The sequence below is a fragment of the Polyodon spathula genome, chromosome 20 (genome assembly GCF_017654505.1).
Source record: "Polyodon spathula isolate WHYD16114869_AA chromosome 20, ASM1765450v1, whole genome shotgun sequence".
Taxonomy (NCBI): Eukaryota; Metazoa; Chordata; class Actinopteri; order Acipenseriformes; family Polyodontidae; genus Polyodon; species Polyodon spathula.
In genome coordinates, this window is record NC_054553.1 from 27976913 (window position 1) to 28002344 (window position 25432).

At 40.6% G+C, this 25432-nt stretch overlaps 1 protein-coding gene across 3 annotated transcripts in view; it reads right to left on the bottom strand.

Moving 5' to 3' along the window:
* The window catches only part of LOC121295888 (protein sidekick-2-like), a 137822-nt gene extending 113404 nt beyond the window's left edge, over nucleotides 1-24418 (bottom strand). For 2 of the 3 annotated variants that reach the window (XM_041221010.1, XM_041221008.1), the window contains exon 1: nucleotides 23398-24418. In XM_041221010.1, the coding sequence (XP_041076944.1) occupies nucleotides 23398-23533 (136 nt within the window). In that variant the 5' untranslated portion in view covers nucleotides 23534-24418. The remainder of the gene's footprint in view (nucleotides 1-23397) is intronic. The other variant, XM_041221011.1, reaches the window with a different exon arrangement.
* Between the last annotated feature and the right edge of the window lie 1014 nt (nucleotides 24419-25432).

Below are 25432 nucleotides of genomic sequence, written 5' to 3' on the forward strand. Positions count from 1 at the left end.
CCAAAGCTCTCACTAATTGTGGGGTCCAGGGTTCACACGCTGCCTCATTGTGCAGAGCGCTGATTCATTTGTGATGCACAGCGGTACTGTATGTATACCGCAAGATATTTAGTTTGAGAAGCTGTGCAATCGCTCAATGTCGATACCCAGCATTAGCTTTGTAGACAATCCGAGTGAAAGCTCGCAAGGGTTATCCCAGGTAAATATATTCATTTCCACACCTGAGCATAGGGACCGGGCCTCTTCACATACAACTGTTAAATAACAATAACAAAAGACAACATCATCATTCTGTTCGTTTCATTAAAAAAAAAAAGTGCAAAGGACAAAAAAAAAAGATTTCTAGAAGATTCTGCTGAATTGTTTTAAAGGAAAACCAAGCAAGTAATGATTTCCAACTATGAATAAATATATTGGGGGAAATAAACAGTACCCATAGTTTGAAAAAGTGACTACACAGTGGTTTTGGAACCAACTACACAGTGATCCTGATGTGCACTCTAGTTCTTATCACTGGGATGCCGTTTCTATGTCAAAACACTCCAACTATGGTACCATTCTTCCAATGGCTCCATTTTGAAATTCCAATAATTTTATAAACCCGTGCTGGTGAGAGGCTCTAATGAAGTGTAGATGTGTTGGTTTCTCAGTGGAGCTTACTCTGTTGCTAGGTCACCAAGGTGAAAGGAGGCAGGGCCTGAGAAGGATCCAGGAGGAACCCTGCTGTTAGTCAACCCTTAAACCACGCCCCCAACGATTAGAGGACCAATTATTTTCCCTGAGAAATAGCTCTCTTCAGTGTCTTAAGAAGCTTGAGATTCTGAGGACAGGGGATTACGGAGGCTGATGGAATCTGGGTCCTCAAAGGCCTCGTTGACACAGTGGGCTCGTTTATGTGAGTTAATTGCACTTAATGGACTGTGCTTTACCTACCAGACTAGGAAGATGTTTTGGTTGTGCTCTAGTGTTATTGACGTGCTGAATAATGCAGTAATTGACACTTTTTACACACTACGTACAGTATGGGCATTTACCGCAAAGTAACTCAATAATGCAGTGTGTTTTTGTAAAGGATATCGGAACTCTGCAACCATTGATTATCTGCTCTGAGCTCAGATACCCCTCCCTGCATTGCTTCAGCTCTTTATCCCATCTCTCAGGTCTGACCCCTCCCTGCCCCATTTACTTTAGCATGTGTGTGTTTCATTAAATAGGATTTCTGCTGCACACTAATCTCTTTTTTGTTTTAATTAAAAAAAATGTAGGCTCGGACTGCCCCCTGTAATCCCATGAGCTTCCACCAGGGGAGCTCTGTACACTTGCCTCTATAGGAACCCCTGATGTGGGGGGGGGGGGGGGGGGTGGCTGGAACTGCAGAACCAGTGACCAGTGAGGTAAGAATACACAGAACCTAATAGCTTGTTCCCATGCCCAAATGAGCTAATTTACTCCTGCTGTACTTTACACTGAAACTAACAACTGAATTTTTTTCTTTTTAATAAATTTAGTTGTCTCCTATTTTTTACTCCGGTTTTCTCCCCAATTTACTGTGCCCAATTATTATCCGTATCCTCGGCTCACCGCCTACAACCACCCCCGTCGACTTGGGGAACAGAGGCTGGAGCATGCGTCCTCCAAAGTGTGCTCCTGCCAATCTGTCATTTTTCGCACAGTGGATCCACAGTGAGGCCACCGGACCTCTAGTGCCGGAGGACAACACAGATACAGAGGCTCTACTGCAGAACCACAGATGGCCTATCAGCCATAGGGGTCGCTAGTGCGCGGTGAGCTGTGGATTCCCCTGCCGACCTAAGCCCTCCCTACCTGGGCAGCGCTCGGCCAATTGTACGCCACCCCCTAGGAACTCCTGGTCACGGTTGGCTGTGACATAGCCTGGACTCGAACCTGCGATCCCCAGACTATAGGGCACATCCTGCACTCCACATGGAGCGCCTTTACTGGATGCACCACTCGGGAGCCCCTAACAACTGAATTCTTTAAACCAGCTACCTTCCTCACTTCAGCCCTGCACTTACCAGAGCAGCTACCTTCTACAGTGAGCTGCTTATTGAGATGGCAGTCTCCTAAATGCCAACGAGGATCACCTGGATAATGAATGCTCTTGATAGTCCTGGGGGAGCCCTCTTCCGGTTCTCCCACACTCTCATTCCAGTAAACAATCCTTGTGGTTTTAGCCAACATCTAACAGTAAATCCTTTTCTAAAACAAGTAGTAGTTGAAAAGTTGTCTAGACGATGTCTTCCGATCTATACACATACTTCTCTATAAGCTAAATCCATCAGACAAAATGTTTTAACCACAAGTAAATGGACAGACACCATGCCAGATTTCTGACCCTCCAGGATGAAAGTTTTCAAAGCAACACTGAAACTGATATTTTTAGTCATCTTTATAGTGCAGCGAGACTGCTCCCCTGCATACCAGAGGATTTATGGGTTTATAAATATTGACTAGAAGCAGCTAGACATTTATAGACAGAATGATTTATTGATATTTTGTATATATAGATATGGATTATATTATGAATGGATCAGACTGCAGATGGTTTCATGAATATTAAACTTATTTTCTATTCATAAATTCATGAAAACCACATTATTTAAAGGAGGATCAGCACTGCTGCCATTTTGGTGCCCCCTTGACACTCATTGGAAACAGGTCTCTCCTGATCAAATATTTGAAATAAATAAAAATCGACAGACAGATGTTGTAAACAGGAGTAAGCGTTTGGAACAATTAAACATATAGCTATTTTCCACTGTGTAGTAGGGGAGTTGGTGACTCTGTATTGTAGCCTGTCTGACTCCATTCTCCACACTAACAAAGCCCCCTAATCCCGCTGATCCCCCTTTTTTACAGCTGTCAGCTGTTTCCCTGACAGGATGTGAGCTGTCAGGTTGAGGCAAGGCTTTATCCCCTTGTCTCAGCAGACCCCCTGCTCTCAATCACACACTGTGGTGATCCTCCCCTACCTCTCCCTCTCTCACAGCCCTCTCTCTAACTACCAGGCCACACTGTCTCTCTCCCAGTCCTCATCTCTGACCACTATGCCAAACTGCCTCTTCCCAGTCTCTCAGGTCTAACCATTATGCTGCACTGCATCCCTCCCAGTCTTTCAGCTCTAACCACTAGGCCACACTGCTTTTTTCCCCAGTCCCTCGGCTAACCACTAGGCCACACTGCTTTACTCCCAGTCCCATCGCTCATGCACTCACACACAATAGAAATGACCTGGCACAGAAACCCATAGTATTAGAATTACAATTAAACTAGCATCCCTTAAGGCTGTAGTGTCCTACAGTTTATTTAACAAAAGAGACACACAGAGACACACACAAAGAGAGATACACACAGTGACTTGCACGCACACACACACACACACACACACACACAGTCTCTTGCTCTGCCCCCTGCGTCTCTCTGGCAGTGGGAGGCAGTTTTGAAGGAGCAGCATTCCTCCAGTCTGGGGGGACAGGTGGTCTCCATCAGGCTCTCAGCACCACCAGCTGCTGCCCCGACACTGCACTCTTAACCCTTCAAGCACCAGACAGCTTTGGCCTTCAGGGTGAGTCTGAATATGGACACAAAATAATTTAGCCGTCCAAATGAACTTTTATTAGTTATTAAAAAAAACCAAATAAAATAACCATATTACGCTTAGCACAGCATATCTTTATAAAATAAAATTGACCTTTCATAACTTATACAGTCTTTACCATTCTCAACAAATACAAAGACTGTGCTTCTCATCAGCCTCTTCACTTGGACTGTATTCACAACTGGAGATAATCAATGGTTCAAGCGCTTTAGTGTTTCCACCTGTGTTACAAATCAAAATCAACATTTTGGCTATTGAATCCTATCCATGGGACACATATTTAAAGAGTTGAAGGCGTCCATATTTTTTTTGTCTTTTTAAGCACTAGTCTTGCTCACCCCCAAGGGGCCCTACAAAACATCCAGACTTGAGGTAACTCTGTGCACCCACGTGGGAACACAGCTCACTGTCTCTGATAATCCATCACACATTACCGGAATACACAACTGGAGCCATCAGAAACAGCAGCACAAGAGCACATCCTGCAGCTACCTCCAGTGCAATGCAGAGTACTCGCAATGCATCCGCGCTGTTCCTATATTGCAAGAAGTATTCCTGTGTAAGTACTGAAATTGACTCGTGATACGGCATGAACTTAGCTTGCCACTTGCATGCACTTCATTGGTTTCAGAATCAGAAACTCAGTCTGACCTCCCTGGTCACTGAACCCCCCACCAGACTAAACCAGGGAGGAGTGAGAAACAGTAGCTCGTTCAAATCCATCTCTGATGAGCTTCAGGATAGCAGCTCAAGACAAGGCCTATTAGCTGGTGATAGCGCTCAAACTCCAAGGCTATTGCAAGGTATTGGGGTTAATATCCAGGCTTCAACTCAGAGATGGGGAGAGGCAAAAGGCCCATTTTTCTGTTGTTTGAAAGCTGCTTTTGAGTATGTCCATTCTCAGTTTCCAAGAACTTTGTTTTTAATCTTGTAAAACATGTTACAGTGGATTTACCTTTTTGCGGTGTTAATTTACCGTCAAAAATATTTAAAAAAAATAATTTGGGAGCCACACAAGATTAGTCTCCTACAGGCTGTGCACTATCAATAATTATGGGTAAGCCGTGTAGTTTGGTCTCAGAAAGAAAAAGCAGTGGAGGGAAAAATATGAGAAGGAAGGGGTTGGAAAAGGGAGAGAGGTTCCAGCAAAGGAGAGAGGTGGAAAAGAGAGAAAGAAGGAGACAGAGATGGAGAGGGGAAGCCAGGAAGAAGTCTACGAGCCATGCTTTAATTGGCAGCAAAGAAGCAGCTGGACAGCCACCAACCAGGATGAACAGAGATGACCGTGGGCACAGTGCCAAGCAGCTCCCTCCCTCCTTCCTCCTCAGAGGCGCAGGGAGTTGTTTCAGTGTTATCATTATTATTACTGGTGAACTTTTATTTATTATACAATAAACTGCAGAGTGTAATAGTCAGCAGTGAAGTCGGTACTATAGGGATGAAAATAGGGCCACTATAATAGGACCAGTACTGCGCAGCAGATTTAGCAATTCCAGGTTTCACTATCAGCTTATTGAGCCATACTGTACAGCTAAAACCTCAGCTTATAGAAACATCAGGAACTGGCATATGTATTGATGTTTTAGTCCGACTAATAACCCTTCTCCACTGGCACGGCCAACCTGTGCGGGCTCGGTACGGTATGGGTACTGGTGGTTGTTCTCCACTGGCTATTTGTCGAGCCAAGTGAGAACCATCCAATGAAACTCTGGCCTCACAAGACATCTGACTCCGACTGCGAGCCAAGCCAGGGGCAAGGTTAGGGATTTTCGTAATGACGTTACGTCAGTCAGTACGCTCCAGAAAGAAAAACAACAAACATGGCGGGCAGCGAGTGTGATGAGAGAAAAGCACAGCCGTGGAAGTGCAGGCTCTAGTTTCTCTGTGGGCAGATAGAAGTGTTCAGGAAGATCAGGAGTCTTGTGTCAGAAATGAGAAACGTTTGTGTCCGAATTTCTGACGATTTGAAGCAAATGGATATAAACCGCAGGTACAACACACTTAATTCACACACTCAAAAACACAACATTTTATATTAATATAAAGAAAGAAAAAAACAAAAAGACATTCCTAAATATATTTACAAAATATAGAGATACCAGATACAGCTGTACTAGTGATGGTCTATTAATTTGTTTGCGCATCTTTTGGCACAGTAGCACGGCTCAGCTCTGCAGTGGAAAAACAACCCTGGCTCTCCTTAACCACACCATGAGGGCTTGGTAAGGCCCCAGCACGGCTCGGCTGTACAACGGAAGAGGCAGAAGTCTTTTAGAGAAGTCGAGGGTAGAAATCCACAGAAAGTTAGTTTGTCTTGGGAACAGAGGGGCCTTCTGACCAAACTCCAAATAGCAGCCAAACTCTAATCAAAGTCTGTCAGATTAGCTAAAACGGATTTGCAGCAGGGAGATGCAACATTTATACATTACAGAATAAAGATCATCTCAATTCGTAGAATAAAGTGTCCATGCCAGAGCCAGACAGCTTACACACAGTGTGCAACAGGTGTTACTAATTGTAAAAATAAATGCATTGATTGAGTTAAACGCATTAACAAAAAAAAAAAAAAAAAAAAGATTTACTTACAAGGAACCTCTTAATATGTATTAAAGCTCTTCAATTAATGTAGCTCAGAATACTTCAAACACAGATTGTTCTCTCTGTTAAATGACATAAAATAAATGAACATAAGATTTTGAAAAATCTCCTACAGGTTACAATGCTCTAAATCCCCACATTGTTCTGTGCCATTATTCTTGCAGAAAGTGTACTGTAAACCGCTTGTCTGGTTTAGTAAAATCCCTCCTCGGTTCTGCCAGTGGTCTCTGATTTCAATTAACAACACATGAGTTTTAACAGACGCAGCTTCTTGAATTAAATCCCGGTCAAATGATTAAATACTAAAAGGGCCTTTATACAAAAAATAATAATCTTGCTTGCTTTTATTTCTTTGTCTTTTCTTTCTTTAAAACAATATTTAGTTATACATTCCCTTTTTGCCATGTTGTTGTCCATCAATATGGCCTTCATACTGAAGTACACTGCTTTGGAAAAACAAATAAACTATATAGTGACAACAGAAGATCCCCAGCTAACCTGGAGCTCATTCTGTACAATTCTTGTAGTTTGTGTGCCTCTGGGACGGCGTTCAGGCTCACACCCTGCTTCTACCTTTTAGTCAAACAGATGGGAACAAAGCCCAAAAGCAGAGTAACCTGAAAAGCAATTGCAAATCACACTACGTGCTTTAGCTCCACCAAGCATTATAAAATACCCCTTTCTGAAGCCCTCCATCATTACTGCGATTTCATCACAGTCTGACAGAAGCATATTTATTGCAGTCCAATTACTGACCATTATAAACCCAACCATGCAAGGCTTCTTAATAAGCCCAAAGGACCACTAATGAGGACCCAACCCCCAACCCCCCAACGAGTCATGGTGGACCATGTGAAACATTACAGAAAAACAAGCCAGCAAGGAAGTTAAAACGGAGGCGCTTTTTTGCAGCGTCTGCTGTCTTCACGCTCTCCGTTCTCTTAGCTCACCCTCCGGGTCGACCCACGAGCCGTTTCTCTTTTCATTTTTCTGCCAACGTCGGTACTTGCCTCCTCTCTCTCTCTGCGGTGCAATTTGGCGGTGGCACCCTTTTTATGAGGTGACAAATCTGCTGTTACTGAAAAAGTAGAGAGCAGTAAACAACAGGCCCAGATAACCGTAAAAAGCAGCAACCTCTCCCACTGAGGAGTAATGTGACATTAACAGTGACATTGAGGCAGAATGGCCTAGTGGTTACAAACGAGGGACTGAGGGGGGATGCAGGGGGTGAGCATTGTAGCCTCATCATTCTAGCAAAGACTGGGCGGGTGCCAAGGGGCATAGTGGTTAGGGAAAAGAGACTTGGAGGAATGTAGATGGCTTAGGGGATAGACATGGGAGTAAGAAGAGTTTAGGGAGTGGGAGAGAAGCTGTGTGGCCTAGTAAGCTAAGGGACTGGGAGTCAGTGTGTATCCTTAATGACATTAAGCAGTCTGGGCCAAAACAAGATGTCTATCTGCTGGCACTGTGTGCTCCGATGCGCTAACCTCATGGGTTTGCTGTAAGAAGCAGGGGTATCCTGACAGGGATGAGTTACTACAATTCTTATTATTCACTTCAGAGTCCTGAACAAACCAAGCTAGGATAGAGCTCTTTCTATCCCGGTCACAAACAGTTACCTGTGAGAACATAGCGATGGGGAGGAGAAAGGGACACATCATTGTTAACAGCCAGTGAGCAGGAGACGTGCTTGCTGGCCCAGACTGCCGCCATAATACAAAACAGCTTTCAGAGTATCCATTGATCAACTGCGCCTGTGTTTGGGTCTGTCGGCATGACACCCACTGAGGTTAGGTCTCAGAAGGCAGAACTGAGGATCGAGGCACACTGTGTGGGGCACTTCCGTCATAATTACCATACATCAATTACCAGCGATCAGCTTGAGGAATCTATTTATAATGATCAATTAATCTGTCAATCTACATATATGCAACTCAACTGAAAAAAAATTTGTTTATTAAAGAGATATTTTTGTGTGAAATGAATGTCTTAAGTTATTCTGTATATTTCTTATAAAGGTTTACTACTGCATTTCTACGCAGTATTTTTGCATTTTATTCCCATGCTTATACTATGCATTTACCATAGTTTACCGAGTTTGTTAATACGCTTTACCATACCTTGCTATTCTTCATCAGGCTTTCACTGCACTTTATTACAATTTGCTATACTTTACTATAGTAAACTTTTATAAGGGATATGTAAAGTATATTTCCATAAAGCAAGAATCTGCTCCCAGTAAGAGTTTCGTTATTTTCATCTACTTCATACAGAAAAAAAGTATTATCTTTTCCAGCCAATTGAGATCTATATCTCAGTTCTACTAAATGATCTTAGACCTTAACAAAGTTTTTGCCCCAACAGGGAGAAGCTTTCATCACATTTAGTTTTTGAAAGGAAAGCAATCCAATAATGTTACATAACCTTGTAGCATATAGTAAGAAACAGCTTACTGCAGCAGCACTTAGCAGCCACTACAATGCAATGCAAATTGGATGATTACATTTGTACTCTATGGCTTCTTTTGTAAACTAGCAACTCAAGATGCATGGGAATACTGTACCAACACTAATGCAATAACTATGTACCCTACTCCAAGTAGTGAATATAATCAATTACTACACAGCATCAGTACCCACATACAGAATACATATATATTGGTGAAACAGAACTTGAGAAGTATGACTCCAACATCATACTCATCAAACACTAGAAATACTTATTGAAGAAGAAAAATAATTGATAAACTGAAAACTCACTATTTTAATAATTAGCTACAACAATTCCGCTTCCAGCTTCTTCAGATAGAATTTATGACATTTATAACCATTGCTTGCAATTATATATGCATCTACTAAATGAGAATTATTTTACGAACTGTAGGCCTACCAGCTTACCTGTTTTAGATGCTTCTCCAAGAGCTACAAACAGGTTTCTTCTGCTATTGTAATTCTTCACACAGCAGTGGATCCAGGAATGACACCATTTTTTTTCATACATTTTTTTTCGTTATATTCTGTTTTAAAACGTGTGTCATGCTGTTTGATTGTTTTGACTGTTTTTTAGTCAAGTTTACATCTTGAATTGTGATCGAACAGGTCAGTCTAGATCTTTGCTTGGATTCCATGGAGCCAGCTGTGCTATGAAAAGGGGGTGGGGTGGGGGTGGGGTTTCAGACACCTCACTCATTGCTCCTGTGGCCTGGTCATGACCCGGGCCATGTGGAACCCACATTCCAAAGATCTGCACTACTTAAAAAGTTCACCAAGGTAAACTTGGCAGTTTAATATTCCATACTCTTCTAGGAGCTTTGCCATGCTTTCACAACGCTTTACTGCGCTTGGCTATTCTTTTGACAGTGTCACACTGCAGTAACATTTAATTTATACCCAGGTCTCATCCTGACTTCCAAAATGAGTGAATTAGGCTCAGTTGTTGCTTGTCTTAACCAGCAGAACAGCAGCCCTGGCACAAAGAAGAACTCCTAGTGCTATTGCTATTCTGACCAGCATCAGACTAATACATTGCATTAGAGCACAATTAGAATACTGATTGTATACTACAAGTATTTTTCTTTCTTTTATTCACTTACGACTCCTGCCAAGACATTAGGCCATATGGATTATTTCCAAAATACAAAGTCTACCATCACGCCCTTAGCATCCATTCATTCATCAGTCTTTTTCAATCTGTATAACTGTGTAGCAATCTCTATATGACGGTTTTGCAATGAATAGCAAATAGAAAATGTTGTAAAAAGGGCTATAAGTTATCCAAACTCCAGAAACTTTTAACCTTTAATGCCTGTTTGTGTCTGGAGCTATGCATTGTGGGTTTCGGTACCTCAGTCCAGTTTTTTGACCAGTCAGTATACATGTCATTTTATGCAATGTATTAAACGCTGGACTGATGTGAAATTTTTCTAGGCAGTTTGAGATTTCCAGACCGTGCCCACCTCAACTTTAAAACACTATGACCATGACTACTGTGCATTTACATAGCAGTTACTTAGTAAATACATGTGTACTTACACACAATTACAATGCTATTATGCCTAGTTACAATGCACTTAATATGTAAATCTTTTTGCATGATATGTGTAAGTACACAATTGTATCAGAAAAGGATTAGGGTTATGGTTAGGGGAGTTAGGGTTAATTGTGCAAAAAGATTTACACATTAAGTGCATTGCAACTATGCATAATAACATTGTAATTATATGTAAGTACACATGTATCTACCAAGTAAATACAAACACAGTAATTAGAGACACTTAATGTAAAGTGTGACCCATTTAAACAGCCATCCAAACACCAGTGCCAGCTAGAGAAGGAACTTTCACAGAGCAGTCTGACTGTTAATGGATTTGCTGGTAGCGATCACAACACTTGGTGCAAATCACACACTGCAATACACACATTGAGGATAAATGCATATCAAGCATACAGCCATATTGATCCGGGTTTTAAAAAGGGTTTTTTTTGTTTTAAGAACAAAAAGAGACACTGTGATTCATACCATCTCTTTTGTAGCCTTTGAATGACTCTGACCTCCCCCCAAATACAACACTAAATTGCTGCTTAGTTACGGCTTGTCAGTAGATACAAGTATAACTGACACTCCACAGGTAAAACTGAAAAGGCAATTGAGGTCAAATGAAGCAGTGATTAACTTGATAATAACCAGCAATATTAACAGATAACATGCTTCCGAAACTGATACCATATCATCTATCATAACTTAATATTCTGCTTCTTATCCTATTATGTGTTCTCTAGTACTGCTATTTCTGCTTGTATCATTACCATTTCTTTGACTGAAAAAAACCATGTTTTTTCATCAAAAGAATGTTAGGGTGGGGTTAAATCAATGGGTTAAAAATGGGGGTTTTAATAAAGAAATCAATTTCCGTTTACCAACTTGCTATAAATACTTACATGTAAGCTCAGTATAATTACATTCCAAACCCATATCGCATACGGTAATGTATACAATTCACACACACTCACACTTCTCACATTGAGAATCTTTCCAAACAGAGACACAGATTAGCTGGTGCTATTTTATATATCTTCAGGGTGCTCTGTGGTTCAGACTGTATAGAAAACCTTTATTAGACAGCCAAGAGCTGTAGCAGCTGCTAGAAGATGTATCATCCAAACTGTCCTCTGTCAGCAACACCCACGAACACTTTCGATAGGGTGTAGGGCTACCACGGACAGACAGGGCAGCAATGAGCCTGCATGAAACTTATTTTTCTTACTGGAGGGTTACCTGGATATTCCCCAATGATTACCAAATGTGCTGTAAATTTTGTTCACTGTAATTTGTGCAGTCATGGATACAGAAGCAGATAACACTTTACAGTAAGTGTCTCTAATTACTGTGTATTTATATAGCAGTTACTTAGTAAATACATCTGTACTTACACATATTTACAAAGTTTTTGCACGATATGACCCTAACCCTAACCCATTTCTGATACAATTGTCTGCTTACGTATATCTGAGGGACGTACCCCATAGTTTTCTAGTTTTTGGTCCGACCATCCAGGGTGTCAACATTTCGAAATGTGTTTGTTGTTCTCTGCGGGGGTTTTCATCCTGAGTGTTGCCATGTAAAGTACAGTGAAGCACAGAACAGCACAATTCCCCAGGAGAGTGTCCCACACAAACAGACAGGTGCTAGCAAAATAAAAACACACGCACACACACACGTGCGCACGCAATTGAAACTTCCCCAGCGAGCTGTCTCCAAAAACTGCTCCAAGAGCGAATTCCCCTAGTGCAGCTACTGAAAAGAAGAGGGGGGAGGAACATGAGGGAGGCTCATCTAGCCTTCAAACTTTCAAATGAGAAGCCTGGAGAAGAGTATCACAGAATTGACATCAAACAGAATCTCGGGTCCCAGCTGAGCAGGGCTGGGCTGACCTGCCATCCTAATCAATATTGAACACCAGGCATTGCAAAGCGCAATGCCAGCGAGGCCCAAGTGATGCAGACATGCTGCCAACTATGTGTAACACTGGATTTGCAGATTAGAATTATACACATCAGTCTTCCCCCATGCCGGTCAAAATCGGCTTGGGAGTTTGTGTGAAACAGAAATCTTAGAAACGTATTTTAGATAAAATTGTGTTAAATGTAAATAGGATTCATCTTCTGCTTTGCTGTAATGTGTCCTACCTCTCCCTGCCCTGAAGTAAAACCAGCTAAGCCTGGCACACGTCTTCTTCTGTCAATCGAGAGTCGATGTTCAGTTACAGCACGTGGAACACAGTCTCATAACAAATGTCATGCAGATTTTCTTCCAATTCAGCCGTTCCCAAGATATGGCCTTTGATAGCCAATCAGGCTTCAGTAGAATTCAGTAGAAGGGGGGCGCCACAAGTAACCTGCAGTAAATGGTACAACAGATACCCTTGCCTTCCATCAAATCTGAGACAGCAGTTCTGCAAACGCTGCGTAACACAAGCAACCCAGAATCCTGCAAAACTGGGTCATCGTGACCAAGAAGCCATTATTTTAAGCTTCCTTTAACGACTGTCCATCCCAGGTTTCATCACAATTAAACGCCAGGTTCACAGATATAAATATAATGTGACACATTTACTTACATGTACGGCAACTCCACTGTATTCCTATTCCGAGTTAAATGCATTACCTGAAGGGCGAAGGCATTACATTTAAATGGAACTGAAATGGTAGCTTTGTGGTTAACTTTTCATTCTCAATAACGAGCAAAACAGAACAAACTGCAGTAGAAAATGTATCTCCTGCTCTTCATGTGTATTATTATTATTATTATTATTATTATTATTATTATTATTGATTTATTTATATTGAATACAGAGAAGTCAAGGTCTCTTTTGGAAGTGCTGTAAATCTCACAGCCAAACACTTCCATTATCTGAGTCACTGCCAGCGTTAATAACAGGCTTGCCATACCTGGGATGAGGCTCATATTAACCACAAATTAGTTTTGACAGGAATGTGAAGATATGTGAAAAGAGGGGTGAATTACAACATTTGGGAACCTGGTGACTGTTCTACACAGAAATCCCATTAGAAGGACAAGAAGTAAATCAATAAACAGAAAGGATTTTACCAATCATTCAACTTTGTTTATGCATCACTACTCTCGTTCCAAGATATTATTAATGTTAAACCATTTTGTGATTTTGACATTGCTGTTTATATTGCATAGCTGCAATCAGAAGTGTATACTGTCCTTTGAAATGCAAATGCGTAATGAATACCAAAGTCAATTATAAATACAAGTTGACAGTGTTGTTTTTTTTATTTTTTATATTTATTTCAAATGTTTCAATGTTTAGTTGACTAAAACTTACTTTTAAGAGCACATTATTAACTGTTGTGGCTGACGTGTGGCATTTAAGGAATGCTAGATTTAAGGAATGCTAGATTTAAGGAATGCTAGTTGTTAGCACAGAAGTTAACGTCCTGTCTATACAGATCAGGTTGACACTGCTACAGACCTCACACCACTGTTACACTCTAAAGGTCTCCCGTCTGGAAAAACTCATCTCAACCGACACTGTACAGTTAAAAGGGAAATGTCGGGCTCCCAAGTGGCATATCCAGTAAAGACACTCAGCGTGGAGTACAGGATGCGCCCTATAACCTGGAGATCACAGATTCGAATCCATGTCATTGCCGTCCGTGACTGGGGGTTCCTAGGGGGCGCGCAATCACGGAGTGTCACCCGGGGAGGGAGGGCTTAGGTCGGCAGGGAAATCCACCAGCGCCCCCTGCGGCTGCGGGTCTGCAGTGAAGCCATTCAGATCTGCGCTGTCCTCCAGCATTGTAGGTCTGGTGGCTTCACTGTAGATCCTCAGTGCGAAAAATGACAGATTGGCAGGGACACGTTTCGGAAGACGCGTGTTTCAGCCTCCATTTCGGGTGGGGATTGCAGCGGTGAACTGGGATAAAAAAAAAAAAAAATTAAAAAAAACAGTAATTGTGCATTTCAAATTAGGGAGAAAACCGGGGTAAAAAAAACCATTGGAGAAGACTGACAAAAAAAAGGGCAATGTCTTCTAACAAAGAACAAAGTAGATATACCTTTTAGAAGGCTTGGTAGGGGTTTGTACACAATATACTTGACCGTGCATGAAGATCTCATTCTGTACAGCATAGAAAAACAACACCAGCCAGATTGCTCAGGTTTCTAACAGATTAATTTGATCCATGCAAAAAGAAGGATCATGAAGAGACTAGTAGGTTACTCCTTTTTAAACAATATAATCTTTTAATATGTAATACATATTTCACACATCTTGATTCTAAATGATTGTGCTGCTCTCTGAAGTTGTTTAATGATGACTCTCACATAAAAAATAAACAGACGCAAAGCAAGAAAAATGAAAATTAAAATGAGCAAAACTGGACAACTCAATACACAGAGAGAAACTGGAATGGGCCGACAGAAAAGTTAATTCCTGCAAATATAACATACAGAGCCCCATCAAAGATAAAAACAAGTTCCATAGGGAATATTTCATTTTTGTCCGTCACTTGCATGCAAAATTCCCTTTGAAATGCTTTGTTCCTGAAATGATCTGGATGAATTTAAAGTGAATTAGATTGGATTGAATTTCTCCTCCAGGAGAAATGTGTGGGTGGTGTAAAGAGTTTAATAAAACGACAGGCTTCACAAATCTAATGTTTTGAACTACTTTGCCTACCTGGGGCATCGACAGCCCATGCACTTGCAGGGAACCTGAGCATTCTACTTACAGTCTAACAGATAAGTTTCTGAATAGAGCCTTGTGTTTTACACATTAAAACACGCCAAAGAGATGTACAGGTTAGAAATCTTGTAAACGTTTATTCTTCATGTCAATCAGCTTCAATGTACATACAGCAGCTTGACAGATTCGGCTTAAACATCACAGACAGTTATTTAGACATCTATAGACCTGGGATGGGCATCTCTACCGCTTCCAGACCAGGACTGTGTTCCAACCAAGTTCTTAATGGTTTAAGTGAACCAATCCAGGACCAAAAGCAGTTATTGAATTCAATCTGGTTAACCTGGGGTAGAATGCTTTCATGACTAGAGTTCGATGTAGCTCTTAGTTTTCAAGCATTAGTACACAAAGGCCCTGATTTAGAAAGTATTTTCGACCCCCCCCCCCCAGTTTTGACCATTAAAACCAGGCCCACCTTTCCTATACCAAGGCCTTCCTTTCCTGGTTGTAAACAAGAGTAATGACAATTGGGCCTCTGCTTTAAATTATGAAAGGACTGGCTGTTAAGGTGACTTACGGTTGCTAAATGATGAAGCGCTCTTTGGCTTTACATCTTGTCTCCTCTGTATCGAACCCCCACAGTGATGACCCTCCAAGATGAACTCCCTTCTACACACTACTTGAATTAATTTTGTTCAGTGAAGTTTACAGGTCCTTTTAAATGTCCCCTGGTTATCGAAGTTCAATATTCAGAACAACATCCTCTTTTCTGACACAATAAATAAACAAAGGGCCTGTCTATTTCCCATCCCTTTAAATAACACCTTGTTGTCAGAAGGAAAATATAAGGTTTACCTTTCCCTTTAAATCTCCTTTTGCTTGCCATGGTGACTGGGCAGCTCATTAATCCTGAAAGGGGCCAGGAAAACAAGTCGGCTCCCATAAACTTTGCAATTAATCAATTCTCTGTGGCCAATCAATACCTCCCCCCCCCCCCCCCCCCCCCAAATGTGACAGGCCGACAGAGCTCAGGTGTAATTAAAATTGTAACTATCGGCAAATCAAGATGAATATCTCTCTCTCTCTCTCTCTCTCTCTCTCTCTCTCTCTCTCTCTCTCTCTCTCTCTCTCTGCAATACTGCTCCTTATGACATCTCTATTTTCTTCTTTAGTTATATTTATTTTATCTTGCCTTCTTTTTTCTCTAGAATGTCCAATTTGTTTTCCCCCTCACCACTGCAATTCCCCACACAGCTCAGGAGAACTGAAGATCCCAGGACTAACCCAGTTTCCTCATTTACACCCAGGAACTTGAGAGCAGATGTCAGCCAGCTATGGTCCACTGGAGGACAAAGGTCTGCCTTGCAGGTGTCTCCCCGGGCCCACTAGATGCCTGGCTGGTCTGGTCTGCTGTAGCCAGGACAGAAACCTGCGCTCCCAGCTGCTTGACTCAGCCTGTACACCACACAGACGTGCTTTTACAAGCCAAGCCACCCGAGGACCCCCCCGATAGCTTTCCTTCTCTTCTCTCTCTTCCCTTTATTCTCTCACAGTCCAGGGTATTACAATTTTGCTTGGTTTTGTTTTCCCATCCATAAAAAAACAAAACAAAACAAAAAGAAAAAAACAGATACAAACAAGTGATGTTTGAAGGTCTCTCGTCTGGTGCCAGTAAGCATTACTTTACAGAGCATTCAGTCATGTCAAGCTACGTACACAAGCTAGCAGGAAACTAGAATTATGTACACAAATGTTATACCTGTGAGTTATGAGTTTCTCTTTGCATAACTTTACATATCATGAATCATAAAAATATACAGTTGAATAGCATTTTGAAAAATAACACAGAGAACACATTACATGGGAGTTTGAGCCATTCCAGGCTTTACTGAACCTGCAGGCAATGCCAAAGTATTCATACAATACAATGTTACATTGCCTTTTAGATGACTGTGTTGCTATAGATAGGGTTAATTCACAAAATGATAGATTATTAATGATGATTATTAATAATAATAATAATAATAATAATAAATAAAATAATAATAATAATAATAATAATAATAATAATAATATGACACACACTATATTGTGTCTCCCAAAGGTCTTTTGTATAGATACATAAATCTGTCTACAGTGCAGTATTATGAATAACTTAAAGATTCACATAGTATTATTGCAAGCCATAGTTTCTGTTCAGCTAAAAGTTCAATTGACTTCTAATTAAAAAAGAAATAAAGAAAACATCTCCCTATTAAAATATACTAATCTCACATTTAACTTTTCCTTTTTCAATTTCCCCAGCTATCCCTACAGAAAGAGTGAGCTGCATTAACAATGTGCTCGCCAGTGAAGAAGAAAATAAAATCAGGCTTTAGGGGTGCAAGAGCGTGACTGGCTATTAAATTGCATGGGATGGAAATCTCTTTAAAATGAGTTTGAGGTTAAACCAATCTTTTTTCATGCTAGATCAGATATGCTTTTAATTCAATTTTAATTTCAAAACCATATAAATTAAAATGATCCTGATACTGTATCTACCATTGCCATTTTTTTTTACATCTTATTAAATCTTACAAAACAAATGTTGTACCATGAAAATATTGCCCATAGACATTTTATTGTTTTTTACTTAAAACTTGAGAAATACCATTAACATTTCATCTTTGAGTCACCAGATTGGATGTATTGCCATGCCCAAATATGTATCCATCAGATTTGATATCTTTTTATTCCCACTGTTGCTTTCAAACAGATCTCTCATTGGCCCAAGTACTTTGTCCAGTGGTAGACTGTATATAAGGTCCTGTTTAAATAAGGTCCTGTTTCAAGTGAACCAAATCCTGGGGGTGTGTTTCCTCCATTTGTGCTTCATGACGCATACATCACAAGTGATGGAGAAAAGGGTTCAGGGCAGGGATAGAAATAAGGCTCCTATTGCATAGCAGTTTCACCCACTCCAGGTTTTACTCTGAGCTTAATTAGCCACAATATGCATAGGTAACAAGCTTAGGTGTGAAAGCAGGAATGGATCAAACTGCTATGCAATGGGAGTCTTGTTTCCAACCTTGGTTCCAGGGTGGATGTGAAAGAGACAGAACATGTGCGATGCACCACCAATATTTCTGAACTTTGAAGCTTTCAAGTTATACATTAAGGGACTTTAAGCTAAAATGCAAGCTTGTTTGACATTACAGTCGTGAATTGAAACCCAGATGGGACAGCGTGACTGACAAAAATGATTTAAAAAATAAATAAAATAACTAGCAACCTGCGTTATGGGTCTGTTTTTAAATTGCTCTCCATGCCACACGAGTAAATGGCTCGCAAGACTTTTTTAGGGCTTTGAATGCCAATGGCTTACTGATGCTGCATTAGCACATGGAAAAGTTCCATTGTTAGTGTTCTTGGTAATAAAGGCATTCCACCCCTCCTGTCCTCCACTGCCTCATTAGGGCTCCGAGTTGGAGACAGGCTACCAAATTCCCTGGCAATCAGATTGCATTCCCATAATGTCATCTAGCCTGTCTGCCCTTGTGAATACTAATCTGCAGCTGTCTGGTTCAAAGTAAATTGACAGCCAGCAGAACTGCAAAGCACAGTATGAGCTTCTTGTCAAAAAAAAAAAAAAAATTGGTCTCATTTTCTTTGCTTCAGTGCAAACTTTGCACCACTTTTCAAAACTGAAAATCTAAAGAGATACAGACAACACAGCAGCACTTAATAGAGAAGCTTTCTTTGCAGTGGTAGTCCATCCAAAAACATCATCTTTAAAGACATTACTTTAGTGGTTATTATATGTAAATTGTCCATAACACAAACCAGCAGACTAAGCAATTAAATCCTTTTACAATGCTCTCAGTAGGTGGTCAGCTCACCTTACCGCTCAGAAGGTCAGGACCAGACCCCTGCTAGGACAGCATCTGGCCTCTCTCCCCCTAGAAGCCCGGAACAGCTAGTGATGTGCGGTCAGCCTTGCCAGCATTGACCGTGACCTCCAGGGAATACCCTGCTGTTCTCTGCCAGCATTCAGAGAAGCAGTATCAGGCTTTACAAGGAGATTGATAAAACAGTATTCATGCTTTTTTCTTGTGTGATTTCTCAAGAGAATGATTACAGACAGCGCATGCAGAAGGTGTTGTGAGAGTAGGATCCAATGAGCTCTAATGTTGTCAGCATCAAATCACAGCTACCTTCAGGTCTTTATTGTCAGAAAAGCTGTGACCGTGACAAGACTTGGTTGGTCTACACCATGGAACCAGTACATAATTAAATAAAATGTGGTACTATTATGGGCAGTCTTTGCTTAAGAGAAACTCAGGCTATGTCAGTATTGAGGTGTGAATGCCCGCCACTGTGCTTAAAAGTAACCTGTATCATTGCCCCTACCTTCCAGAAACTATAAATTAACAAGCAAAAAAACTTAAATAAAATAATAAAAGCCCACCTTTAACTTGTTATCTACTGCAGAAAATGTGTTGCTCCTGCAACAAATGCATCTCCTTTTAGCCTTCACATTGCAGAAAATGCTATGCTCCTGCAAAAATGCATCTCCTTGCAATCGTCACACTGCAGAAAACGCTATGCTCCTATGCAACAAATGCATCTCCTTGTAGCCTTCACACTGCAGAAAACGCTATGATCCTATGCAACAAATGCATCTCCTTGTAGCCTTCACACTGCAGAAAACGCTATGATCCTGCAACAAATGCGCCTACTTGCAATCTTCACACTGCAGAAAATGCTATGCTCCTGCAACAAATGCATCTCCTTGCAATCTTCACACTGCAGAAAACACCATGCTCCTGCAACAAATGCATCTCCTTATAGCCTTCTGCAGACTTCAGTGTTACACCTCCCCTAGTATACTGCACAGTGCAGCATGTGTTTCATGTTTCGTGTTCCCGGCTGGATCATTACGAGATTGTGTTGGGTTAGTGTTTAGTTAAATGAATAAAGTATCTGACTGTCCCTCCGAGGAAGAGTTAAATGTGTGCGTTGCTGAGATAAAGACATCTCTGTGCAGATTGGCTGCACAGCCTACAGTGTGCAGCAGCAGAGACGTTGGAGTGCTTCCACTTCAAACCATATGTTAAGACACTGCTGTAGGCTCCATAACTTGGCACGCAGAACTTTATAATGCATATAAAGGCATCAGCACCCACACTGACTTCAGTAATGCAGCCCAGCCACTGTCATCTCAGTGTAAGTGCATTACCTGCCTGAGTGTTCTGCATGCTGACAATGTACATGCAATTATTATATCAGTTATGCTTGAGGATCTGGGAGTTTTAACAATACAGGGATTGATCTGTGTATTTTTAACAATTTAATGTATTTTTTGGTAAGCAAGAAGATTATCCATTATCATAATCATACAACATACAAATAGGGAAATGGCTGCATACTGCAAGGCTGTATATTACAGTTTAAGATTAAGAAAATGCGCTGGTCTTTATTCGGCAGCTTGAAACTATTTCAAAATTAGTCCCACTGATTGCATGTAAACGCACAAATAAAATGATTTAAAATTAATTTTGAAAATGCTTCACTTTATATGCTATATACATCAGCATAAAAGTGCTGAGATTTATTTTTTTTCTGCTTGCTTGGCACAGCTGATATCTGCCAGCCAACCAACCAAAAGCATGCCAGATCTAGTCCAGACGATGGTTATGTAGAAGCTGTGTGTATGTGAGTGAACGAGTGTGTGCGAATCCTGTTAACAGTTTTTCAGAAATAGATGTGGCTTAACAGGACTCTCAGTGAATTCCATCCACCACTTTCTCATGACTCAGTTTGTGGAATCGCTCCACCAAGCCGTGACATTTCTGGTGTCTGTGTGACAGCTATGATCAAACAGGGAAAAACTGGAAAAAAAAAAAAACTTGATGAATACACCGCTTATCTGAGTAGCCCACGTAAAAGTCTTCAAGTCTGCACAAACAGAGCGTTTATCATAAAAGACATCTTATGAAAGGTGGAAAAAAGTGCCCCCTTTTCAAGTGCATTCGGGGTGTGATACAAAGAATGCAAGCAGGCTGACAGAACCAGAATTCAATTGATACAAAGAAACAGTTACAAACAACAACATTTACATGACGTGACAGCTATTTCTTTTGTGGGCAATGTTAATTTAACACAAAACGGTTACCCAAGCCAGGCTTACCCAATCAGATTACACTGATCAGTCATGTCTGATCAGTGAGACGTGACTCTTATCAGACTAATCTTACGGAGACAAAGACCACTGATTGAGGATTCTCATTGCCCGACCTTCACATTTTGTCTGTAAAGTTGAGCATTATCTGACAGGTTATGTCTGATCAGGGTTTTCACTTTGTAACATGGACAGGAAGGACTTCTCAGATTGATCTGACCTTACAAAGCAGGCTGTACATGAATGATAGGTATATTTATAACAATGGAGCCTACAAAATTGCATTCTCCTGATGTACAACATCCTCGAATGAAGAATGACTTCACTGGAACGTCTCCTGCTTCCAAAGATACTTCTTTCTGGCAGTAGTATTTTATCTCCTGGTACACATCTGTCATCTTCTTTTAAACCAGTATAAACAACCGATTTTAATTTCTTCCTTATAAGCAATGTAATTGTTTCAGTGTCATTTACGGTATATTTCCTGCCTGGCCACTATGCCAGTGGAGTTAACATAAGATATTATTATGCAACATATCTTTCCTAACAGTAAGTCTGTCTGTCTGTCTGTCTCATGCTGAGGACCTATGCCAAAAACATGGCTCATCACAAATCCTGATCAAATGTGGGGTTGTTTCACTCTTTTTAGAGCATGCACTGACTTATTCAAATACTCAAACTAACACAGCTTAAAATATATTCGCTGGCAATGTATTCAAATGACCATGTTCGTTTAAACAGAATTTATAAATGACAATGAAAAAGATATCATGCGAAGTGAACCAATGCATAAATGACATCTGAAATAGAGAACAAGCATTCTACTGCAGGGAAGAGTGTGTGTGTGTGTGTGTATGAACGTTTGTTTTACTCCTGAGAGAATTTCAGTGCATAACATGGTAGATTTAGACTTCAGCAGCTAAATGAAAGAGTATTCAAATAAGTGTTTATCCCAGCACTAAAAATAGTTGTCTGCACCCAGCTAGCATGCCCTGGAGGGTATGCCTGTTTAGTTGGATTCTAGCAGGTGGAGACTGACAGTTAACAGTTAACAGAAACCTTGATTTTGAATCCTGTGGCTAAGACCACCAGAACACATTTCACATACTCCCTGCAACTGCTGCCAAGTCCAAATGAATTTCAATCACTATAAAACATGAACAATCTGTCCTACTCTTTGGCTGTGAAGGCAAATTTCACAGGTAAACATAATAATAATATATGATAGGCCTAATTAAAACCTTGAAACAAACACCAATTCTAAATAACCCTGTACTTCAAATGCTAATATTGTATATCATTAAGAGGCAATTCTCAAAGACTGCACTTCACCAGCTGTCAAACAAACGCAGTCCATGTTGAAGTTAAATTGAGACTTATAAAGTGACTTTTGATTTTATTTCGCAAAATAAAATAAATAAATAAACAATAGTAATAATAATAATAATAATAATAATAATAATAAAAAAAACAACGCTCAGTCAAGTAGACATATGTGATGCACTCGCATTCAACCAGCCCAGTGTAGCGATGGGCTCTTGCAGTGTATTAATAACTTGCAGGTCAGTGAGAATAATCCAGTTAGGTAGATAAACTAAATGAGGACAAGTGAACCGGGAGATTTCTATTGGAAACGATATGCTGTGCGTGATGTTAGGACTTTCTCTCATGGATAGCATCGGTCGGGCACTGTCACCGGTAGCATCTGAACCTTTCAAAAACCCGTTTACTTCAAATAGTTCACAGGCTGTGCCAGTCTTCCTCTGTCTCGGCGGTGTCAATGACTCTCCTTGTTAATAGCAAGCCATTATCTAATGTACACAAGTCGCTTTCCAAACATACTTCTTTCAACTTAAACCGCTATGTATTCCCTCCCTATATTTAAATCAAGCGTTTAAATATTGGGAGGGGATAAAGCTTTTAATTATATATATATATATATATATATATATATATATATTATATATATATATATCGCATAATTTATATATATATATACATAATATATATATATATATATTATATTATATATATATATATATAGATAACAATAGAGCATGTCAAAACCCGACCCAAACCTTAGCAAAACAACTGAAAACAGAATAGCGAAGCAATACAGACGCATAATTACGCATCTGTATTACCCCAGCCGGTTCTATAACGCACACAGAAAAATAAAAACAAAACGTCCAAAGCAAATCAAAATCCCATACGAAGACACCAAAATATGCGTTTGAGGTGTTAGTTTGAACAAAACAAAATGTAACTGCAATACAAAATATTAAAATGTTGTTGTCGTTTTCCTACCTTGAGCGATTGTGTTGGAGAACAGCAAGGAAAGCCATAGAATCCAGCTGGTACTCGACTTCAGCCCGGCAGAATACCCAAGCACTGCCCAAAGCCGGGCTAAACCAGCAGCATGTGTCCGGCACGCTGGAGACATGTTGCACTGTCTCTGTTCCCTTGGATTAATAGGAGGAACGTAGTGCTCTTAGCGCGCCGGCGAGTCTCTGAGCGCTTCTGAGGGACTACAGATCCACCAACTCGGCAGACAAGCGAACCCTGCTCCGATGAACAGAGGAGTTGGTGCTGGGGTGTGGTCGGCGCGAATAAAAAGATAATATAACTACGTCGTGTGGTGTGTTAAACTTCAGAGCTATCTGAATTGAAAAAAAGCAGCACCATAAAATCAACTTTCCAACTTATTCCAAACGGTTTGTAGATCCCATCTATGCAGATGGATGATTCCTTTGACTTTAACTAAAGAAACACACATTCAGCGTCAGGAATATTTGTATCGGATTTTAACAAGCATTATGTGTTTTTTTTCCTCACCCAAACATATTTTCCCCCCATTAATGGCACTGAATTGAACTGAATTCTGTCGAGTAATTATTCTAGCGATTAAAATTCTCAACACCAACGCAGAAACATTAATGAACCTCCCCAAGCAAGAGCAATGTACATCATGTCCTTCATGTCAAGTCATTTAGGTCCTTTTTTTCCCCTTAAATTTTCCACAATCCAAAGCAAAGAGATGCAACAAGTTGTTTGTTTTCAGTGATGGTGTTTAACTCAAACCTAGCTGATAATAATAGTGCTTATGAAATCCAATTGCAAAGTTTTTTTTTTCAGTTTTAGGCAGCATTCGTTTTTCATATTTTTTTGTATTATTATAGCGCCGGGTTTCTGTTGTCTGGACCCAAAACAAGAGACCGTGGGTGCCGAAATGATGCTCTTCGGTTCAGCCTAGCACACAGCGGGACCCTGTACGCGTCTGTGGCTGTGGCTGACTATAGAACACCGTCCGAGTGAGGGTAAGTTTCACATCCACTGATGCTCCGCCTATGAAATCGTGTAATCGGACTTTGCAAAAAAAAAAAAAGAGGCGGAGGAGAATCAAGCTGTCATCGGGTGCTTGCAGCAGAGCTAGCCCGTGAGAGTGCGTTCAAAGTAAGGCTCGCAGCCAGCTTCTGGAAGCGATTTGACGGAGAGTAGCATGGTGCCACCACGCGGAAGAAAATAGATGTCTTATAATCGTCTTTCTCGTTTTAACTACAGTCTGCGCCGGTTTTATAAATGTGCGTGTATTTATTTATTTAATAATAATAATAATAATAATAATAATAATAATAATAATGATAATAATATGTGAGTGATAGTAGATACAAGCTGGTTTTGTGTATGCAGATAAATCTTTGTCTTGAGGGAAATGTAAACCAACTGGATAACCGATAACGCCTGGCTTCTGATAAAGTGCACAAATGCAGCCATTGTAATAACATTGTAACAAACACATCACAGACAAACAAACAAAAAATTATTTAAAAAAAAAACAACAAAAAAAAACATTACAGTAGTCCGTTCGTTTCCCCATCAACAGCATAGGAAACTTGATGCAGATTCGCCTCAATAGGAGTCCACACCTGGTTCATCTTAACAAACCCGTTCGATGCCATTAGAAACCACAAGCATATTACAAGTGATGGCACTTTACACGGGTTATTTTAAATATGCAAATAGCTCAGGGCGCACATGTAAGAGAGGACATTGAAATACCGCTAGCCTGTGGCAAAATAATTAAACATTTGATTTTAATCTTAGGCTGACAAACTAGACCTTGTAAGTGTAAATTCAGGGTACCCTTGTTCTATCATAATTGCGTCAGGCAGCGAGTATGATGAGCAATACCCTAGCGCTTCATTAGCATTCTTTCCCTGAGCGGTCCTAGCATTGTGTGAACACATCGCCATATCTCCCCTACCCCTACCCCTACCAATCTCCCCACCCCCGCTCCGTGTTCAAGACATCCACACAGGCAGGACTTCGTGCTTGTTACAGC